This window comes from Erythrolamprus reginae, chromosome 12, assembly GCF_031021105.1.
Source record: "Erythrolamprus reginae isolate rEryReg1 chromosome 12, rEryReg1.hap1, whole genome shotgun sequence".
In the NCBI taxonomy this organism is placed as follows: Eukaryota; Metazoa; Chordata; class Lepidosauria; order Squamata; family Dipsadidae; genus Erythrolamprus; species Erythrolamprus reginae.
Genome location: NC_091961.1, coordinates 21,873,460 through 21,891,807, shown reverse-complemented (window position 1 = coordinate 21,891,807; position 18,348 = coordinate 21,873,460). Strand labels below are relative to the sequence as shown.

The window sequence follows — 18,348 nt, the reverse complement described above, 5'->3', positions numbered from 1 at the left end:
GCCCTGTGGTTGCCCACAAATTAAATTTGCAAGAGGGTGAACGGGGACGCAGAGTAGCAGGAGGAAGCAACAGCAGCCACCCACCAGCTTTTGTCCAGCAATCCCATATGCGGCAGGCATCACCTTTTTCACAGTAATACCCTATGATGGAAGGCCATGCGCTCTGTGGCGCTATTGGTCTCTGGCCACTGTGACCAGTAGTAGCAGCTTGATGCTTCAGATTACACAGAAAAAGAAAAGGCAGAGAAATAAGGCAGCCCTGTGGTTGCCCACAAATTAAATTTACAGAGAGCGATAGAGGCTTCAGATTACACAGAAAAAGGAAAGGCAGAGAAAGAAGGCAGCCCTGTGGTTGCCCACAAATTAAATTTACAGAGAGCGATACAGGCTTCAGATTACACAGAAAAAGGAAAGGCAGAGAAAGAAGGCAGCCCTGTGGTTGCCCACAAATTAAATTTACAGAGAGCGATAGAGGCTTCAGATTACACAAAAAAAGGAAACGCAGAGAAAGAAGGCATCCCTGTGGTTGCCCACAAATTAAATTTACAGAGAGCGATAGAGGCTTCAGATTACACAAAAAAAGGAAAGGCAGAGAAAGAAGGCAGCCCTGTGGTTGCCCACAAATTAAATTTACAGAGAGCTATAGAGGCTTCAGATTACACAGAAAAAGGAAAGGCAGAGAAAGAAGGCAGCCCTGTGGTAGCCCACAAATTAAATTTACAGAGAGCGATAGAGGCTTCAGATTACACAAAAAAAGGAAAGGCAGAGAAAGAAGGCAGCCCTGTGGTTGCCCACAAATTAAATTTACAGAGAGTGATAGAGGCTTCAGATTACACAAAAAAAGGAAAGGCAGAGAAAGAAGGCAGCCCTGTGGTTGCCCACAAATTAAATTTACAGAGAGCGATAGAGGCTTCAGATTACACAGAAAAAGGAAATGCAGAGAAAGAAGGCAGCCCTGTGGTTGCCCACAAATTAAATTTACAGAGAGCGATAGAGGCTTCAGATTACACAGAAAAAGGAAAGGCATAGAAAGAAGGCAGCCCTGTGGTTGCCCACAAATTAAATTTACAGAGAGTGATAGAGGCTTCAGATTACACAGAAAAAGGAAAGGCAGAGAAAGAAGGCAGCCCTGTGGTTGCCCACAAATTAAATTTACAGAGAGCGATAGAGGCTTCAGATTACACAGAAAAAGGAAAGGCAGAGAAAGAAGGCAGCCCTGTGGTTGCCCACAAATTAAATTTACAGAGAGCGATAGAGGCTTCAGATTACACAAAAAAAGGAAAGGCAGAGAAAGAAGGCATCCCTGTGGTTGCCCACAAATTAAATTTGCAAGAAGGTGAACAGGGGGACGCAGAGTAGCAGGAGGATGCAACAGCAGCCACCCACTAGATTTTGCACAGCAATCCTGTGTGATTGGAGGGCATGCGCTCTGTGGCGCGCTGGGTCACTGGCCACTGTGGGCAGTAGTAACAGTAGACTGAACACTGAGGGTTTTCGGTCCACGTGTGATCTAGCACCTCGTCATCACCCCTGGTATCTTCTTCCACCGACTCCTCCCCGCTAGCCTTACTCTCAGACTCTACATTGCAGTAAGCTACAGGATCGGTGATCTGGGTCTCATCATCCTTCCCAGATGATGCCCTGGACACCTCCTCTTTCTCTTGTTCTGTTGCCATGGCTGGATGGCTTTGCACACTGGACAAGAGTGGCACACTGGCAAATTGCAACTGATGGAGAGTGAACACAAACCATGTTTGTCAAACCCAAACCAGACCATTACATCCCATTACTATAAGTCTGCATATCTCAGATTTACAAACGGTGACTAACTTAGAAGTGTATACATTCTAGGATAGTATTTCAGATTGAAAATTGAAGCAGGATTGCTGAATCAGAAACAGGCATTCCTGATGAGCATGCAATGTGTCAATTACCTTCCAGTGTGAAGACAGTGAATCCATAAAAACTCCCAGAATAAGATTTAATGAATGAGATTTATGCATTGAAGAATTAGCAGCTAAAAACTTGTGAAAATTGGCCATTCTTCTTTAGACCAAAGGAAACCACCAGTGTTAATATCACTTTATAATGCCTCGGTAAGGCCACTCTTGGAATACTGTATTCAGTTTTGGTCGCCACAATCTAAAAAGGATGTTGAGACTCTAGGAAGAGTACAGAGAAGAGCAACAAGGATGATTAGGGGACTGCAGGCAAAAACATATAAGAATGGTTGCAGGAACTGGGTATCTCTTGTTTAATGAAAAGAAGGACCAGGAGAAACGTGATAGCAGTGATTCAATATCTCAGGGGTTGCCACAAAGAAGAGGGGATCAAACTATTCTCCAAAACACCCAAGGGTAGAACAAGAAGCAATGGATGGAAACTAAACAAGGAGAGAAGCAACTGATTGGTTTTTTATATTAAGGGTTTTTAAATTGTTTTAATAATTGGATTTGTACTGTTTTATGTTGTGAGCCACGGCATACAAATCTAATAAATAATAATAATAGTAATAATAATAATAATAACTACTACTACAACAACAGCTTATATAATAATAATAATAATAATATAATAATAACAACAACAACAACAACTTATATAATAATAATAACAACCCGGATTGTGGGGGCAATATGCTGGCTCTGTTAAAAAGTGCTATTGCTAACATGTTGTAAGCCGCCCTGAGTCTAAGGAGAAAGGTGGCATAAAAATTGAATAAATAAATAAAATAAATAAGGAGAAATTTCCTGACAGTCAGAACATAGAAACATAGAAGTCTGACGGCAGAAAAAGACCTCATGGTCCATCTAGTCTGCCCTTATACTATAGAACGGTTGATCAGTGGAACAGCTTGCCTCCAGAAATTGTGACTGCTCCAACACTAGGAAGTTTTTAAGAAGATGTGGGATAACCGTTTGTCTGAAGTAGTGTAGGGTTTCCTGCCTAAGCAGGAGGTTGGACTAGAAGACCTTCAAGGTCCCTTCCAACTCTGTTGTTATTATTGTTATAGAATAGTCATTCCAGCTTGTTTCATACCTTGCCATTTCAAATATTGGTAGTCTCAGTTTGAACTGATGTTGCTTTGGAATAGCAATACTGTAGGAGATGAATGGTGTGAGAGCTGAATTTGTTCTTTGAACCAATAACCACCCTCATTACTTTATAGAAATAATATTTCTTCAGGGTTGAAAGGACATAATCATAAATATCTACACATACTAATACAAGTCACCTACTTGCCTCTTTCAAGGAGGACAGATTAAGGGGAAATCCATTTTATATAAATGCAATATGGGTGGCTGAAATAAATCACTGGGGCTCAAGATGAAAGTAGCCAATACGAGCCCTTATTTATCATTAAACAGCAGAGGACCTCCAGCTCTTCGACCCACCCAGCTCGCCAAAAGAAAAAAATTGGGCTTTGTTACAGGGAGTGAGCAACTCCAGCTGAAACATCTGCTCAAAGTGATTTTCATACCATCAGCCACATCAAAGCAGGTCTCCTGTGAGTAATGTGCCAAACATCACAAGTGGGATTAAAATCATGTTTAATGGCTTTATATGCCATAAACTATTTATATAGCTAGAGCCCAGGGGCAACATGGAAAGCGCATCCTGTGTGCCAGGACGGAGCAAACTGGAGGGGACAGCTCTTCTTGCACTGCACCAATAGCTTTCTCGTGCTCTGCTCACACTGTGTTTAAGATTGAGACTTTGCAATATCTTCATAAATCAGAAGGGAGAGATGGTAAAGCCACCCCATTGTCTATGCCACAAAACATTGGCAGTATGACTCACTAAAGCCTTAGTAAGACCACACCTAGAGTACTGCACCCAGTTTTGGTTACCACACTATAAAACAGATGTTGAGATTCTAGAAAGAGTGCAGAGAAGAGCAACCAAGATGATGATGATGATGATGATGATGATGATGATGATGATGATGATTATTGTTATTATTATTATTATTATTATTATTATTATTATTACTATTATTATTATTAATTAGATTTGTATGCTGCCTCTCTCCGTAAACTCGGGGCGGCTTACAGCAATGATAAAAACAATATATAATGACAAATCTAATAGAATCTAAAATAACAATAATACATTTAAAAAGTCTAAAAAACAAGAAACCCATATATATATATATATATATAGGAGCTGTGACGTGCCTTGAAATATACCAGGGTGATCCGACATTAAAAAAAAACAAAAAAAAAACATATAGCCCCTCCCTGGTACACAGCTGGAAGGGATCTGATCTGATAGCACCTCTGCTAAGTCTCTGCCTTACAAGGCAGAGTCCACAGGATCAAATCCCAGTAAGGAAGGGTGTTGTTTTGAGTTCGGGTTTTGCCCCCTGTAATATTTTGAGTGTCTATGCGACGTTTCGGTGAAATCACATTCACCATCATCAGGCTGAAGTTTTAAGCTTCGTGCTGCTGTAAATATGGAATGTTTGCAACTGCCATTTGTTCCTTATATATAGTGTTGGGGATGGAGATTTCGTTTGAATGTAGCAAATAGATTGGGTGACTATGTTTTAGTGATTTGATTGGTTGGTGGAATCACAATTACTTGAAGGATTGATATGGTGATGATTATGATATGTTTTTTTGTTTAAGGCTGGTTTCCAAATCTCTGGTAGGCGGGACGTGTCATCACGTTTGTTCATGCTGAAAGGGTGTTTCTCTATCTCTATAGCTTCCATACTAACACTGTTGGGTTTTAAGGAGTTTATGAAAGGCAAGGAGGGTGGGGGCAGTTCTAATCTCTGGAGGGAGCTGATTCCAGAGGGTTGGAGCCTCCACAGAGAAGGCTCTTCCTCCGGATTCAGCCAAACGATATTGATGAGGGCACTGGAAGCTAAAACATAGGATGAACGGTTGCAGGAACTGGGCATGGCTAATCTAGTGAAGAGAACAACCAGAGGAGACATGATGGCAATATTATAATATTTAAGGAGCTGCTGCAGAGAGGAAGGGGTCAAGCTATTCTTCAAGGCACTCTACAGACAAGGAATAATGGATGGAAACTGAATAAGGAGAGATTCAAACAGGAAATAAAGAGAAATTTTCTAACAGTGAGATCAATCAACCAATGAAACAGAAGTTGCCTTCTGAAGTTGTGGGAGCTTCATCCCTGGAAGATTTCAAGAAGAGACTGGACTGCCATCTGTCAAAAATGGCATAGGTCTATTGGGCAGGAGGTTGGACTATTGGTCTGCAAGGTCCCTTCCAACTGTGTTAATCTGAATCTGATTCCTTGAACTTGGCAGTGAGATTTTCTTTCAGTTAAAACAAAAAGCATTCAAAATGTATAGCATAATCCCTTAAACAGACTTAATACGGCTTGAACAAATAGCAATTTCCAGCCTTGTCCCATTCATTGTATAGAAAGTTAGCACCCGCCCCAATCCTAGAAGAATGAAATATCTTAGGCAATATTAAAAACGCAGAATATTACATTTCCCTAAAGGGAAAAATTTAGAAAAATTGAAAACTGTCCCTGCATTTTCTTAATAGCCCACAACAGATGTCAGCACTTAAGAGATAAAGAGGTAGATAGGTGTCAACGTTCCAAATAGCACCTGAGAAATAAATCAAGTCCCAGTCCAATTCTCTCAATCAGAGCTCGATTTATTAACAGAACCATGTTGGTTACGCCGTAGCCATTCCGATTCTGAATACTTCCCAGAATCCCACCTAGGTTAAGGTTCATCTTACATCCCCACACCCACAAGTTCATAACGAGCGCCAGTAGTCCAAATGTCAACCTAATTTAGTTCAGACAACCTAAAGAGCCAGCTGTGACCCCTGCATAAACCCTACAACAGCCAATAGAATACATGTTCTTGCAGAAGGAACAGGAAGCTCAAGTGTAAAGCCAAAGATAAGGTATAAAAACCTCCCACTCTAAATTCCAGGTGGTCAGCTGCCCAGAACCATGTGCTTAGTGGTTCTGCTTCATAGCTAAACCACATTTTCAAGTATCCTCCATGTTTCCAGGGTCCTTCTCCCAACTTGGAACTGAACCAGATGGATATTTCTTCCAACCATTGCATTCTTCTTTCTAATATGGCTGTCAGTTCCATCCTCAAATAATAAGAACGGGCCCAAGTTGTATTTGCATTTCCATCTTATATTTCCACCAACTAAACATTTCCAGGAAGAAGAATGGATTGGGGCTTTCATTCCATTTCAAATAAAATTTTAAAGATGATTTGTAGCTATGCTGGTTTATGAGTGATCCCTTTCATGAGCTAAAATGCAGGGCTATCTCCTTCTGTGACTCTATTACTGACAAAAGGCTTACACAAATGATCAATTGCAACCAAATAGAATTCCATTATGCTGAATAAATATTTGTCTACATTTATGCAAATTTGGCTTGATTTCTAGGGTAGGAATCTTTAGCTTGCTTCTATAAGGCCATTAGGAAGCAAGATGGATGTTTGGATTTTTCACAGGGAAAATCAAAAGACTTTTATTTGTCCTTAACCTTAACCATTGGGTTGATCGTTTGTAGAATTTGTTAAACTACTATTGTAAGGAATATCCTTCTGGGTTCAGTTCCAAGTGGGGAAAAAGACACTGGATTCGTGGAAGTTGTTTGGAAAGAAGGTTCAGTGGTGGACAGAAGCACATGCCATGAGCTCCTGAACAGAAAAAGTGGGTCACATGCTTCCAGATTTTGGGTGCTGAGTCCCTTGTTTTTATGACCTCTGTTGGGTTCCACCTCTGTTCCTGTGTACGTAATGCACTCTGATTGGCTGTCAGACTCTCATGGGGCCATGCAGGGGCAATTCTATTGGCTGTCTTGAGTCCAAGATTGCTTGAGCCCTGCTGGCGGATACAATCTTCCCAGGTCCCATGTGATATAATGAAAGATCTTTGAGCAATTCCTAATATTGCTCTGCCTGAAGGAGGTAGATCTTTGTTATATAGAATAGACTGGTCCAGGCTATTAACAAAGGGAGGGAGATGAGTGAGTTGGGCCATTCCTTGACAAAGCTGGGGGCTACTAAGAGTGAGTCTGTTTCCTGCATAAAAGCATGTTTCCTAGCCAGAGATAGATATTCTACCTTTTTAATATTTCCTAGTATATTTTATTCCTCTAGGAGGGGGGTAGGTGCTAACTTTCTACACTACTATAGGGGGAAAACAGACATCGAACTACAGGGGGGGGGGGGTCTGATTTCTACAAGTGACAAAGAGGATCTGTTTGTACATCCTAAGCACATAACTGTATTGTCAAACAAGGGGGGAAATATGAAGAGAAACCTGATTCACACATAATAAAGGAAGTGATTAGATGTTGCTGTTTAACAATAGAGAAGCATCAAGATGCCTGCAAATGACTTAAGAGTGCACTGGATGTCTCTGGCTTATTGCGGGAGCATAGTTCATTTAAATTCCAACCTGTGCTTGCCTTTATTGTAATTTCGATTGCACATTTTAAAAATGAGATTAAAACAAATTGAAAATGCCTATAATTTCTCATCATCGTTTCCCAGCCAGAAGACTGTGTCTATACTTCCAATGAGGCATTCATCCCAGCTTGGTAAAATCCTCACTACTAGGTGAGTGAAGTCAGCAAGGGAATAATTTACCCCAAGCCAGTGTGACTGCTATTAAGCCATTATTTTTTGCTTTTCTTTCATTCTTCCATCCAATCAGCTTGAAAAAAAGCACAATTCTCTGGTTTTTCCAGTCCATTCTTCAGGATGCTGCCGTTCTCCAAATCAGAGGTCTTCAAATTTCGCAACTTTAAGATTTGTAGACTTCAATTCTCCAAATTCTCCAGTCCAGCTATGCTGACTGGAGAATTCTGGGAGTTGAAGTCCATAAGTCCATAAAGTCCATAGTCTTAAAGTTGCCAAGTTTAGGCTCCTCTGCTCCAATTGTGCCATAGTGCAACCTTGCTAAAAAATAAATAAAAAATAAAACAAACTTCCTATCTGCAGCTAGCTTTCCTTTGTAACAGGATGAAGGGATTATAGGGATTAAAGTAGCCACTTTATTTTTCTTGAGATGCTCAAAATCAGGTCCAAAGTTGCTGAGAGTGGATATCGCCCTCCAACAATGAAGTATCAGGCTGTTTACTTTTTTTTAAAAAGGGACATAAATGCCATTGATCTCATGGATTTGTCTAAACTGACCTATCTCCTGCTCTCGATCAAATGAAATTTTTAAAAAGCTCTGCTTTTCTTTCACGATGCTATGTCTTTTTTCCTAATACATATAAGATATAGTCCACTCATATGGCCTACTGCTAGAGAAAGAGATGGAGGCTATTTGCTCCTGTTCTTAAACACTTGTATCAAGCTGGTATTTCTATGCAAGGGGATAGTTTAGTCATCATTTAGACTTACCGGTAAATACTTTTGAGTGAGAAAAGAACTCCAATTCCAGGCAATGGAAAGAACCAGCCTAGTTCAGGGATTTCCTGATAGTTAGAACAATTAATCATTGTCATGATTTGCCTCCAGAAGTTGTGGGTGCTCTAACATGGGAAACTTTTAAGAAGAGCTTGGGAAACTGTTGTGGTTAGCTCTGGCCCAGCTCCTGCCCCAAGGACTGTGACTGTGGGGGAGACATCCACATGCTGCAGGCCTGTTTTGCCCCCGGTGGAATCTGATGATGAAGGCTCCTCTGACCAAGAAGACATGAGTGACAGGGAGGAGGAGAGTGTGGCAGACAGCTCAGAAGGAGATCAATTATCTCTCTCCTCCTTGGATTCAGAACAACAGTTAATGATACAGCCACGCAAGCTGAGAGCGATGCATAGGCAGCAACAACTGAGAGATTATTATCAAAGAAAATGAGGCCACCTGTGGTTGGGTGGGGCTGTGGTAATTAGCGAGGCTGCTATAAATAGCAGCCTGTGGGTTTGGCCATTGTGGAGGATTATCTGATCGTTGTGTATCGTGACTGCTTTACTGACTTTGACCTTTTGTGTGCTGATTTTTCCCCGCCTTGAAACTAACCAGAGCAAAGTGTGTTTCACTTTGTGAAAGAAGAAGGACTGTGAATTGCCTCACAGCTGCAAGCTAACTGATAAGGGACTTGTACAAATTACCAGTTTGTTTGGAGACGAGTGCTCTTTGCTATACCAAAAGAGGGCTTAGGTTAAGTGACTTTTCATTATAAAGAACATTGTTTTGAATTTTCAAACGTGTGTGTGCCTGAAATTTGTACCTGTGAATTGTTGGGAGAAGTCTACCAAAGAGCCCGACAGAACAGGAAGCCATTTTTCTAAAATGGTATAGGGCTTCCTACTTTGATAGGGGGTTAGACTAGAAGACCTCCAAGGTCTTTTCCAATTCTGCTATTCTGTTTCTCTGTTATGTCTGTTCCAACTGCCTTCTGAGAAGTCTACAGTACCATCAGGGATTATAATTCTACATCATACCAGGGACTAAAGGCTGCCCAACCACCTGCTTTATACTCATGAGAAGCAGATGTCAGTTGGGCCATCCAGAATAGCCTACTTCTCCATCTGGCTAGTGGAATTTTTGGATCAGAGGATATTCATTCTCTGCTAAGCAAGGTTGCAGAATACTGATACTGAGAAGATTCACCATTAACAGGGAAGAGCAAAACAAATGGAGCCATAATGAATGGTTGCAGATTCAAATGTATTGCTGGGGCTCCAATATGTTTGAAATTTGCACTCAGTTATCTAACAGAATGTATCTCTCCTTATTCAGGATGTCTAAGTTCATGAGTGATGAATTAAATACATTTTTGCACATTTTAAATGCAATATCTTGTTCCCAATTGCTCCACAGGCATTTGGGTTGACTCCTGGCATGAGGAATGTCTATTACATCACAACAGATGCTTGTCTTTGGACTGTCACCCTGTAATTTACTCTCCTGGAAGAAAAATTGGTTGAACATATTGGAATTTACTTCTTGGTAGCCTCACCCAAGAATGCACTGGTGTAATAGTACTGAACACAAAGACTAATTATATGAAGTCCCCCTGCCCCTGTTTTATAACCTAAAATGTTCAACCAGTAGGTAAAACTGATTTAAAAATCCATAAAATGGCACTGTATCAGTGGTATCAGAAGCAACCAGATCAACAACAATCTAGCCATTCAGAGTAATGAAGAGAATAATGAGTCCCAGTAACCACCCAGAAATCTGGAAAACAAATAATGTACAGATAACATACACCAGCTGAACAAGTGTATGTAGTACAATGACATCTTTCTGAAACTTCTACTTACCAAAGACTCCAGAAATGGAATCATTCTACAGCAAATGTAATTGTAAATCAACACAGTGTAAAAAATATGTTGAGACTCTAGAAAGAGTTCAGAGAAGAGCAACAGAGATGATTAGGGAACTGGAGGCTAAAATATATAAAGAATGATTGCTGGAATTGAGTATGTCTAGTTTAATGAAAAGAAGGCTAGGGGTGACATGATAGCAGCGATCCACTATCTCAGGGGTTGCCACAAAACAGAGGCAGTCAAGCTACTCTCCAAAGCCCCTGAAGGCAGGACGAGAAGCAATGGATGGAAACCAATCAAGGAGAGAAGCAATCTAGAACTAAGGGGAAATTTCCTGACAGTGAGAACCATTAATCAGTGGAACAGCTTGCCTCCAGAAGTTATGAATGCTCTAACATTGGAAGTTTTAAAGATGAAGATTGGACAACCATCTGCTTGAAATATTTAGCCTGTGTATTTGTTCAATTTAATTTGACTTGTTCTTCCCCTTGTAAATACTCCAGAGTCATTGACATGATTCCTTTTCTTCTTTGATTCACAAAAGATACTCATGGAGATAAGTTAAATAGATAGAGATGGTGGAAAATACAAAGATTTGGCACCGTGGAATGTTGTAGTCACAGGTAGGTCACTTTATGGAAGATACTGACCCTGCAAAATGGTGTGGTCATAGCCAGGCACAAAATTAAAATCTAAGAAGAAGAAGAAGGTGGAAACATGAATAATAGAAACTTGAGAAGAATTTGCTACTTACCTTTAATGAAACATCTCCATTGTAGAAAGTTAGCACCTACCCCTCTCCTAGAAGAATAAAATATTTCATGAAATATTAAAGAGGCAGAATATTATATTTCCTTAAGGGAGCCCCCACCTTTCTTAATAGCCCCAGCAGGACTGGGCCAGCCTATCTACAAGACAAAAGACCTTCAGTCTCAGGATAATGGGATTAGTACTCACTCAAGGTCCAAACCAGGACAAAGCCATTAAGACATGAGAGGAATTGCTCATCATCCTTTCAGAACATAACCCTCTTCATTACATCATCACCCCACAAGTTTCAACCAAGCCTGGGAACTCAGACAACTTCAGCTATGGCCCCTGCATAGCTCTATGGGAGAATGACAGCAACCAATGGAATACATGCTCTTGCCACAGGAACAGGAAGCTCAAAGGCAAGGCCCAAGAGGGGCTATAAATAACTCCCACTCTTCACTCCATGTGGTCAGCTGCCCTGGAGCTCAAACCCATGTGGTCCTGTTCATCATTAAACCATCTTTCCAATCAGACTCCATGTTTACAGTATCATTCTCCCCGCTTGGAACTGAACCAGATGGATATTTCTTCCAACAGCATTCTTTACCACTGAAACAAAAGTTCTAGTGAACTACAGAGATTATATTGTTTCAAAGGATAGAATCCTTTCTATTCCTTACTGGGGCTCACCTGGTTTCACCTGTAGTTACTAGGTGGTCACTTCATTGGTGACCTGGCATCTCCTGCCCAACCCACTCTTTCTCTTGGGTCTGTGTGGCTGGGAAATGATCATGGGGTCTCTTTAACTGCTCAGAAACCCAGATAACTGTTTTATTTATCTATCTATCTATCTATCTATCTATCTATCTATCTATCTATCTATCTATCTATCTATCTATTTATTTATTTATCCAATACACAAATACATAGGAAGAAAAATAGACATGTAGTAATATATATAAGGGTAAAGTGAACTTAGAGGAGAGGATATATGAAAGAAAGAAAATATATATGATAAGTGAGAGAAAGGAAAGACAATTGGACAGGGGACGAAAGGCACACCAGTGCACTTATCTACGCCCCTTACTGGCCTCTTAGGAATCCGGAGAGGTCAATCGTGGAGAGTCTAAGGGAGAAATGTTGGGGGTTAGGGGTTGACACAATTGAGTCCGGCAATGAGTTCCACGCTTCGATAACTCGATTGTTGAAATCATGTTTTTTACAGTCAAGTTTGGAGCGGTTCGTATTAAGTTTGAATCTGTTGCGTGCTCTTGTGTTGTTGTGGTTGAAGCTGAAGTAGTCATTGACTGGTAGGACGTTACATCATATGATCTTGTGGGCAATACTCAAATCATGTTTTAGGCGCTGTAGTTCTAGGCTTTCTAGGCCCAGGATTGTTAGTCTATTTTCGTGGGATATTCTGTTTCGAGTGGAGGAGTGAAGGGCTCTTCGGGTGAAATATCTTTGGACATTTTCAAGGGTGTTGATGTCTGAGATGTGGTATGGGTTCCAGACAGATGAGCAGTAGTCTAGGATGGGTCTGGCAAAAGTTTTGTAGGCTCTTGTGAGTAGTGTGAGATTGCCTGAGCAGAAGCTGCGTGTTGTGTGACAGAAGAACCTGATTCCACGGTTTTGTCTGTCTTGGCTAGCGATTTGTGACTCTGCTGAGGACACTCATGAATTCTTAAATTCCTGGCCTTCCTCTTCACCGCACCGACCTTCTCACCTGATTCCTACCCCATTCCTTAATTTTCACCTGGTTCCTGCATTTCTTTTACCTTTTCCTTTTCTTTGGAAGGCTTCCGTTCAGACCTCAATCCCAAGCGGTTTCAGCAGTGTCATGCTCAGAAGAACCTTCTACATCACAGTGCAAAACATGATAGGCTTTGTCAGGTGCTTTAAGCCTGTTTTTTTCCAGGATGATTCTTGCTGACCCACCCACTAGCGGGGCACATGCCTATATCTCAGCATGAGCTGCCAAGTGGAGCATAATGGAGCATCCGCCTCCAGCAAATCTGTGTCAGCCAGAACACAGTTGGGAAATGGAGGCAATCTGGCACAGGCGGTACAGAAGGAACCGATCTGCTAGTTGACAAGTGCCTCCTGTTCCAAATGTGACTGTATGACAACTTAATTTGCAGTACAAGAATTAACCCCGTTTTCACCGCTGTCCCGGATTAGTTTAATTAATGACTTATTTGCAACCGTTGGCCACAGGCTGATGGGCTGTGTGTTGAAACTTCTGGTTCATAAAGGAAACCCACTTAAAACTGGGGAAAATTTCTTGCTTATGAACAAGTTTATAGGCAATTTAAAACTGGCTTTTGATGTCAGGAATGTGCCATAACTAATGAGTGCAGGTAATACTATGTTTAAGTAACCCTTCTAGAAACTGTGTGTCAGTCTGCATTTACAAACATTACAATACAGACAATACAAATGCATCCCAACATGTAGCGAGTAAAAGGCTAAGAGAAGCTCCTTCATATTCTTCATATTTTATAGGTAGGTGAAGATTCATATCATTCTGTATCTGTCACTATATTGAGTGTTAACAATTCATTCACCCAGTAATTGTGCCGATGACATTTCTACAATTCCTTGAAAAATGGTGTGAAATCCCGCACATACTTATATAGTGTATATCTTTTTTCACCCTGTCACACGGAGAGAAAAAGAGAAAGAAGAGGGAGAGGAGAGGAGGAGAGACAGAGAGAAGAGAGAGACAGAGAGAGAGATGGAGGAGAAAGATGGGGAGAGAGAGAGAGAGAAAGGAGAAAAGGAGGAGAGAGTTGGGGGAGAGAGACAGCAGAGGGGTGGGAGAGAACAATTTTTCCTGGATTTCTGCTAAATGTTTTCTTACTATTATAATGGGTCTTGAAACAGTTCTGGAACCCAGTAGAAGAGAAAATATTAATCTCTTTGAATAGCACATCAGTGATTTTGATGGAATTTTGTCATAGTTCTAGAAACATATTCTGTGACTCCAAAAATTACCAGTTCTTGTGTTCTTCTATTAGGACCATGCACATAATTCAAATGAAATCAGGCTGCTATTAGGCTTTGTAAGAAATTTGATGATACACAACATAAGAAAATAGACCATGCCTGCAAAATTCTATGCATGGTATGTATGTATGTATGTATGTATGTTTGGTTTTTATATTAATGGGTTTTTAATTGTTTTTAACATCAGATTACTATTGTACACTGTTTTTATTGTTGCTGTTAGCCGCCCCAAGTCTCCGGAGAGGGGTGGCATACAAATCAAATCAAATCAAATCAATCAATCAATCAATCAATCAACAAACCACCAATTACTTTTGTATTTTGCTTCTCTTCTGAGAAAGAGCAGGAAGAAAACATTGGAGCTGAGTAGCTTGCAGGTCTAATCCAAGGTTTCCTTTTATTAGGAGTCTTCTTAAGATTTGACAAAAGCCAGTTGCCTTTTATGCCTTGAGATGCTTAATTTGATTCAAACCCAAAACATCCACAAAATATCCATAGACCCCTCACATCCTTCTACCCTCAAAATGGTGCTTTGGGACACAGAACAACTAGATACAAGAACAGTTATTTTCCCCAAATGCGATCACTCTGGAAGGGGCGTGCATAAACGCACCATTGTGCCTACCGTCCCTGTCCTATTGTCTTCTTTTGTTACTTTTTATCATTACTTATCTAATGTTTAATTTATACACATTATCACCCTATAATTGTTTGACAAATAAATAAAATAAAATAAAATAATCAACTCCCCCCCCCCCCGGAGATCAGGATTGCTCCTACCCTCCTTGCATTTCGCAAACTCCTTAAAACCCACCTCTGCCTTCAGGCATGGGGAAATTGATTCCCCCAGCCGTTCCGTTTTATGTATGATTTGTCTGGGATGTATGACTGTTTCATATTAAGGGTTTTAACTGTTTTTTAATCATTAGATTTGTACTATGTTTTGCTGTTGTGAGCCACTTCGAGTCTCTGGAGAGGGGCGGCATACAAATCTAAATAATAATAATAATAATAATAATAATAATAATAATAATAACAACAACAACAACAACAACAACAACTAATTCCCACAACACTATCAAATAATTTACTAAGATTGCATTACTATTTTTCTTCTTTACTAGTATCTATTTCTTTCCACTTATTACTACAACTGTGTGCTTCTATCTTTCAATTTATATTGTTTTTACTTCTTTCCTAGTATGATTTGATAGCTTATTAGTAACCTTGAATATCACTAAGTGTTGTATCTTTTTATCATTGATGTATTTTATTCTCCTTATGTACATTGAGACCATATACACCAAAGACAAATTCCTTGTGTGTCCAATCACATTTGGCCAATAAATAATTATATTCTATTCTAAAAATGCATGGGCAAATGGTTTTGTTTTTTGTTTTTCTAAAAAAAAAAAAGTAATACAATTAAAGAAGCCTAGTTGGAAGATCAAGAATGCAAAATAATTCTGCACTGAAAGTGTCACAAGGATTATAGACAGTCGCTTCTTGTGAATCACCATGATAATGGAGTCCCTGAAATTTGTGGGTTAAAATGCCTTAATAAAATAGTAAAATGCTTGCAAGAGTCATGTTCCTCAGGAAGAAAATGGCCTCAGATGTCCCTCTTGTAGGAAACATCTGCTTTCCTGCTGTAGGGAAGATAAGTAAACATGCCTTTGGCTCCCTTACTTATCTACTGTATTCTGCTCAACAAATCATTTGGATCTATCCAGATATGGAATTGAAGATACATAGCAAATGAATGACCTTCCCACAGTCACTTGGGGAAGAAATTGCCAAACAAGTAGTAATTCCTCCCAGATTTACCCTGCCTTAAAACTATCATTCCTTCAAGAAAAGGAATTTCATTGTTGGGCCATTAGATTTCAGACACTAAAAGGTCAAATAGGTATCTTGGCTAGTTACCACATACCCATACATCACAACAGTAGAGCAAACAGAAGCCTTTCTTCAGAAAGACACATTTCTGTACACAAAAGCATGAAAGCTAATAAATTGGCCATTGTTTTTTTTACAGATCCCCCTCTCGTCAATCTGTCAGTGGAACCTCAGCCTGTCCTTGAAGACAATACAGTAAAGTTTCACTGTTCCGCCAAAGCTAATCCTGCAGTTACACAATACAGGTAAGTTCATAAGTTTGTCTAGAAATTAACCATCATTTATCCTTGCTTGCTTGCTTGAATGTTTAGACTGCTTACAACCATGGAAATGCTTGTTACTATTTCTGTTCCTTTGAATATGTAAAACAAAACTGATTAATAATTAAAGCCAACTCAATCATTGCAACTGATGTAAAAAATTAGCTAGGCTAAGAAGTTATAGTTTCCATTGGATGTTACGCTACTTGTAGGCAACAATAGGAAACATAAGGAGTAGATATATAGTATGTATGTTGAGTTGCTGGGAAGATAGTATTTTTTTTAAAAAAATATAACAATACATTTCTTTCTCTTCTATATCTGTTTGTTAGTAGACATTTTAAAGAAAAATAAACCACCATTATATATTCTAAGGACTGAGATCACTATTAAACTTAAGTTAACAACGCGTTTCAAGAGTCATGACCAACACTATATAAATCACAGAATAATACGTTCTACTCAATGCAGTCCATATAATCAAAAAGCTATTTTCATTGTGTAATTGGAAAAATGAACTGTTGATTCTATGCATAGATAAACTCAGATCTTGGGTACTGGGTTTCAGGTACCAAATTCCTTGGATTGTTCATACTAACTGGGATTCTTTTTGAAGGTCGCACAATTGGAGGGCACAGATTAATGGAACAAGGAACATTTAGCAGATATTTGTCCTGTTTGAATCAAACATACTTGTCAACAATACTTAATTTTTCTAATTCTTCATTTGAATTTCTTGCAGCTTTGGTAGTTTTCTAACAATTGTGGTCTCTCTTTTGAGCATTACCTCTATTTGATTTTGTTTAGTTTGTTGAATTTAGCCAAGGTTAACTCCAGGCTGCTTCAAGATGGGAAATGTTTTTTTCAAGCTTAATGTATCTGAGCTCAAGGGAGGTCAAATGCATCATCAGCCATGAACCCCTTCATCCCCACCAGAAATCTAAGTCAAGCCCACCATGAATTCCTGTGACTCTGATCTACCACCAATTTGCTTGGACCATTAGTACTTCAGATTCTTGTAGAGAACGTAAACTTGCAATAAAACTTTATGCCCTTTTGAATTGCCTGAATCACACGATTTCTTGACACTTAACAATTCTTCATTATTAAAATTAACTTTCATTTATAAACCCCATGATCCTATTTACTACTTCCACCACCAGGTCAAAAGCTCTGGGTACCTTTTTTGTGAATCATCTATTGAAAGTTGGAGTGCTTAACTGGCTGGGAATTTTCTTTTATTGATTGATTGATTTTGTCCATTACACAAAGGGTACACATATAATAAATATAAAATGAAGGTTATAGAGGATATACTCGTAGAAAAATATATCTAAGAAAGAAGAGAAGAGAAGAAATAGGAATAAAGTATATCAATGAAAGAACAGAAGAAGAGATATAGGAATAGAAGAAAGGTATAGGAGATATAGAAGAGCAATAGGACAGGGGACGGAAAGCACTCTAGTGCACTTGTACTCGCCCCTTACTGACCTCTTAGGAATCTGGTTAGGTCAACCGTAGATAATCTAAGGGTAAAGTGTTGAGGGTTTGGGGATGACACTATGGAATCCGGTAATGAGTTCCATGCTTCGACAACTCAGTTACTGAAGTCATATTTTTTACAGTCAATTTTGGAGTGGTTAATATTAAGTTTAGATCTGTTGTGTGCTCTTGTGTTGTTGTGGTTGAAGCTGAAGTAGTCGCCGACAGGCAGGACGTTGCAGCATATAATCTTGTGGGCAATACTTAGATCATGTTTAAGGCATCTTAGTTCTAAGCTTTCTAGACCATGGGTTGAAAGTCTAGTCTTGCATGTGTTTTCATCCAGATGTTCTCCGAGTACTACTTTATTAAACCATTTATAAGTACAGACTGCAAAAGAGCAGCTGGGGGAAGGGGCTGTTGTTTTAGTCCAATTAACTGCTTAGAGAATGGAAGGCATGCTCTTCTCTAGCAGAACATGGCACACTTCTACTGATTTCTCACTTCTGTCCCTAGGCTGAGCAGATAAAGCTGGTGACAGGCCCACCAAATGTTGCAGTGGAAATTCTTTGTGTTGATGATGTTGTTACTCAGTAACGAACTCCAGTTGTCTCAGCTTGGTAACAGTCTGTGCATTTTGTTGGCGCTGCTGTCGTAACACACGTGGCAGCTTCTTCCTAATCTAACATACTGA

At 39.7% G+C, this 18,348-nt stretch overlaps 1 protein-coding gene across 1 annotated transcript in view; it reads left to right on the top strand.

Annotated features, from left to right (window-relative positions):
- The window catches only part of KIRREL3 (kirre like nephrin family adhesion molecule 3), a 952,257-nt gene that overhangs the window by 729,551 nt on the left and 204,358 nt on the right, over nucleotides 1–18,348 (top strand). The window contains exon 7 of the mRNA XM_070765424.1: nucleotides 16,052–16,157. Coding sequence (XP_070621525.1) covers nucleotides 16,052–16,157 — 106 coding nt within the window. The remainder of the gene's footprint in view (nucleotides 1–16,051; nucleotides 16,158–18,348) is intronic.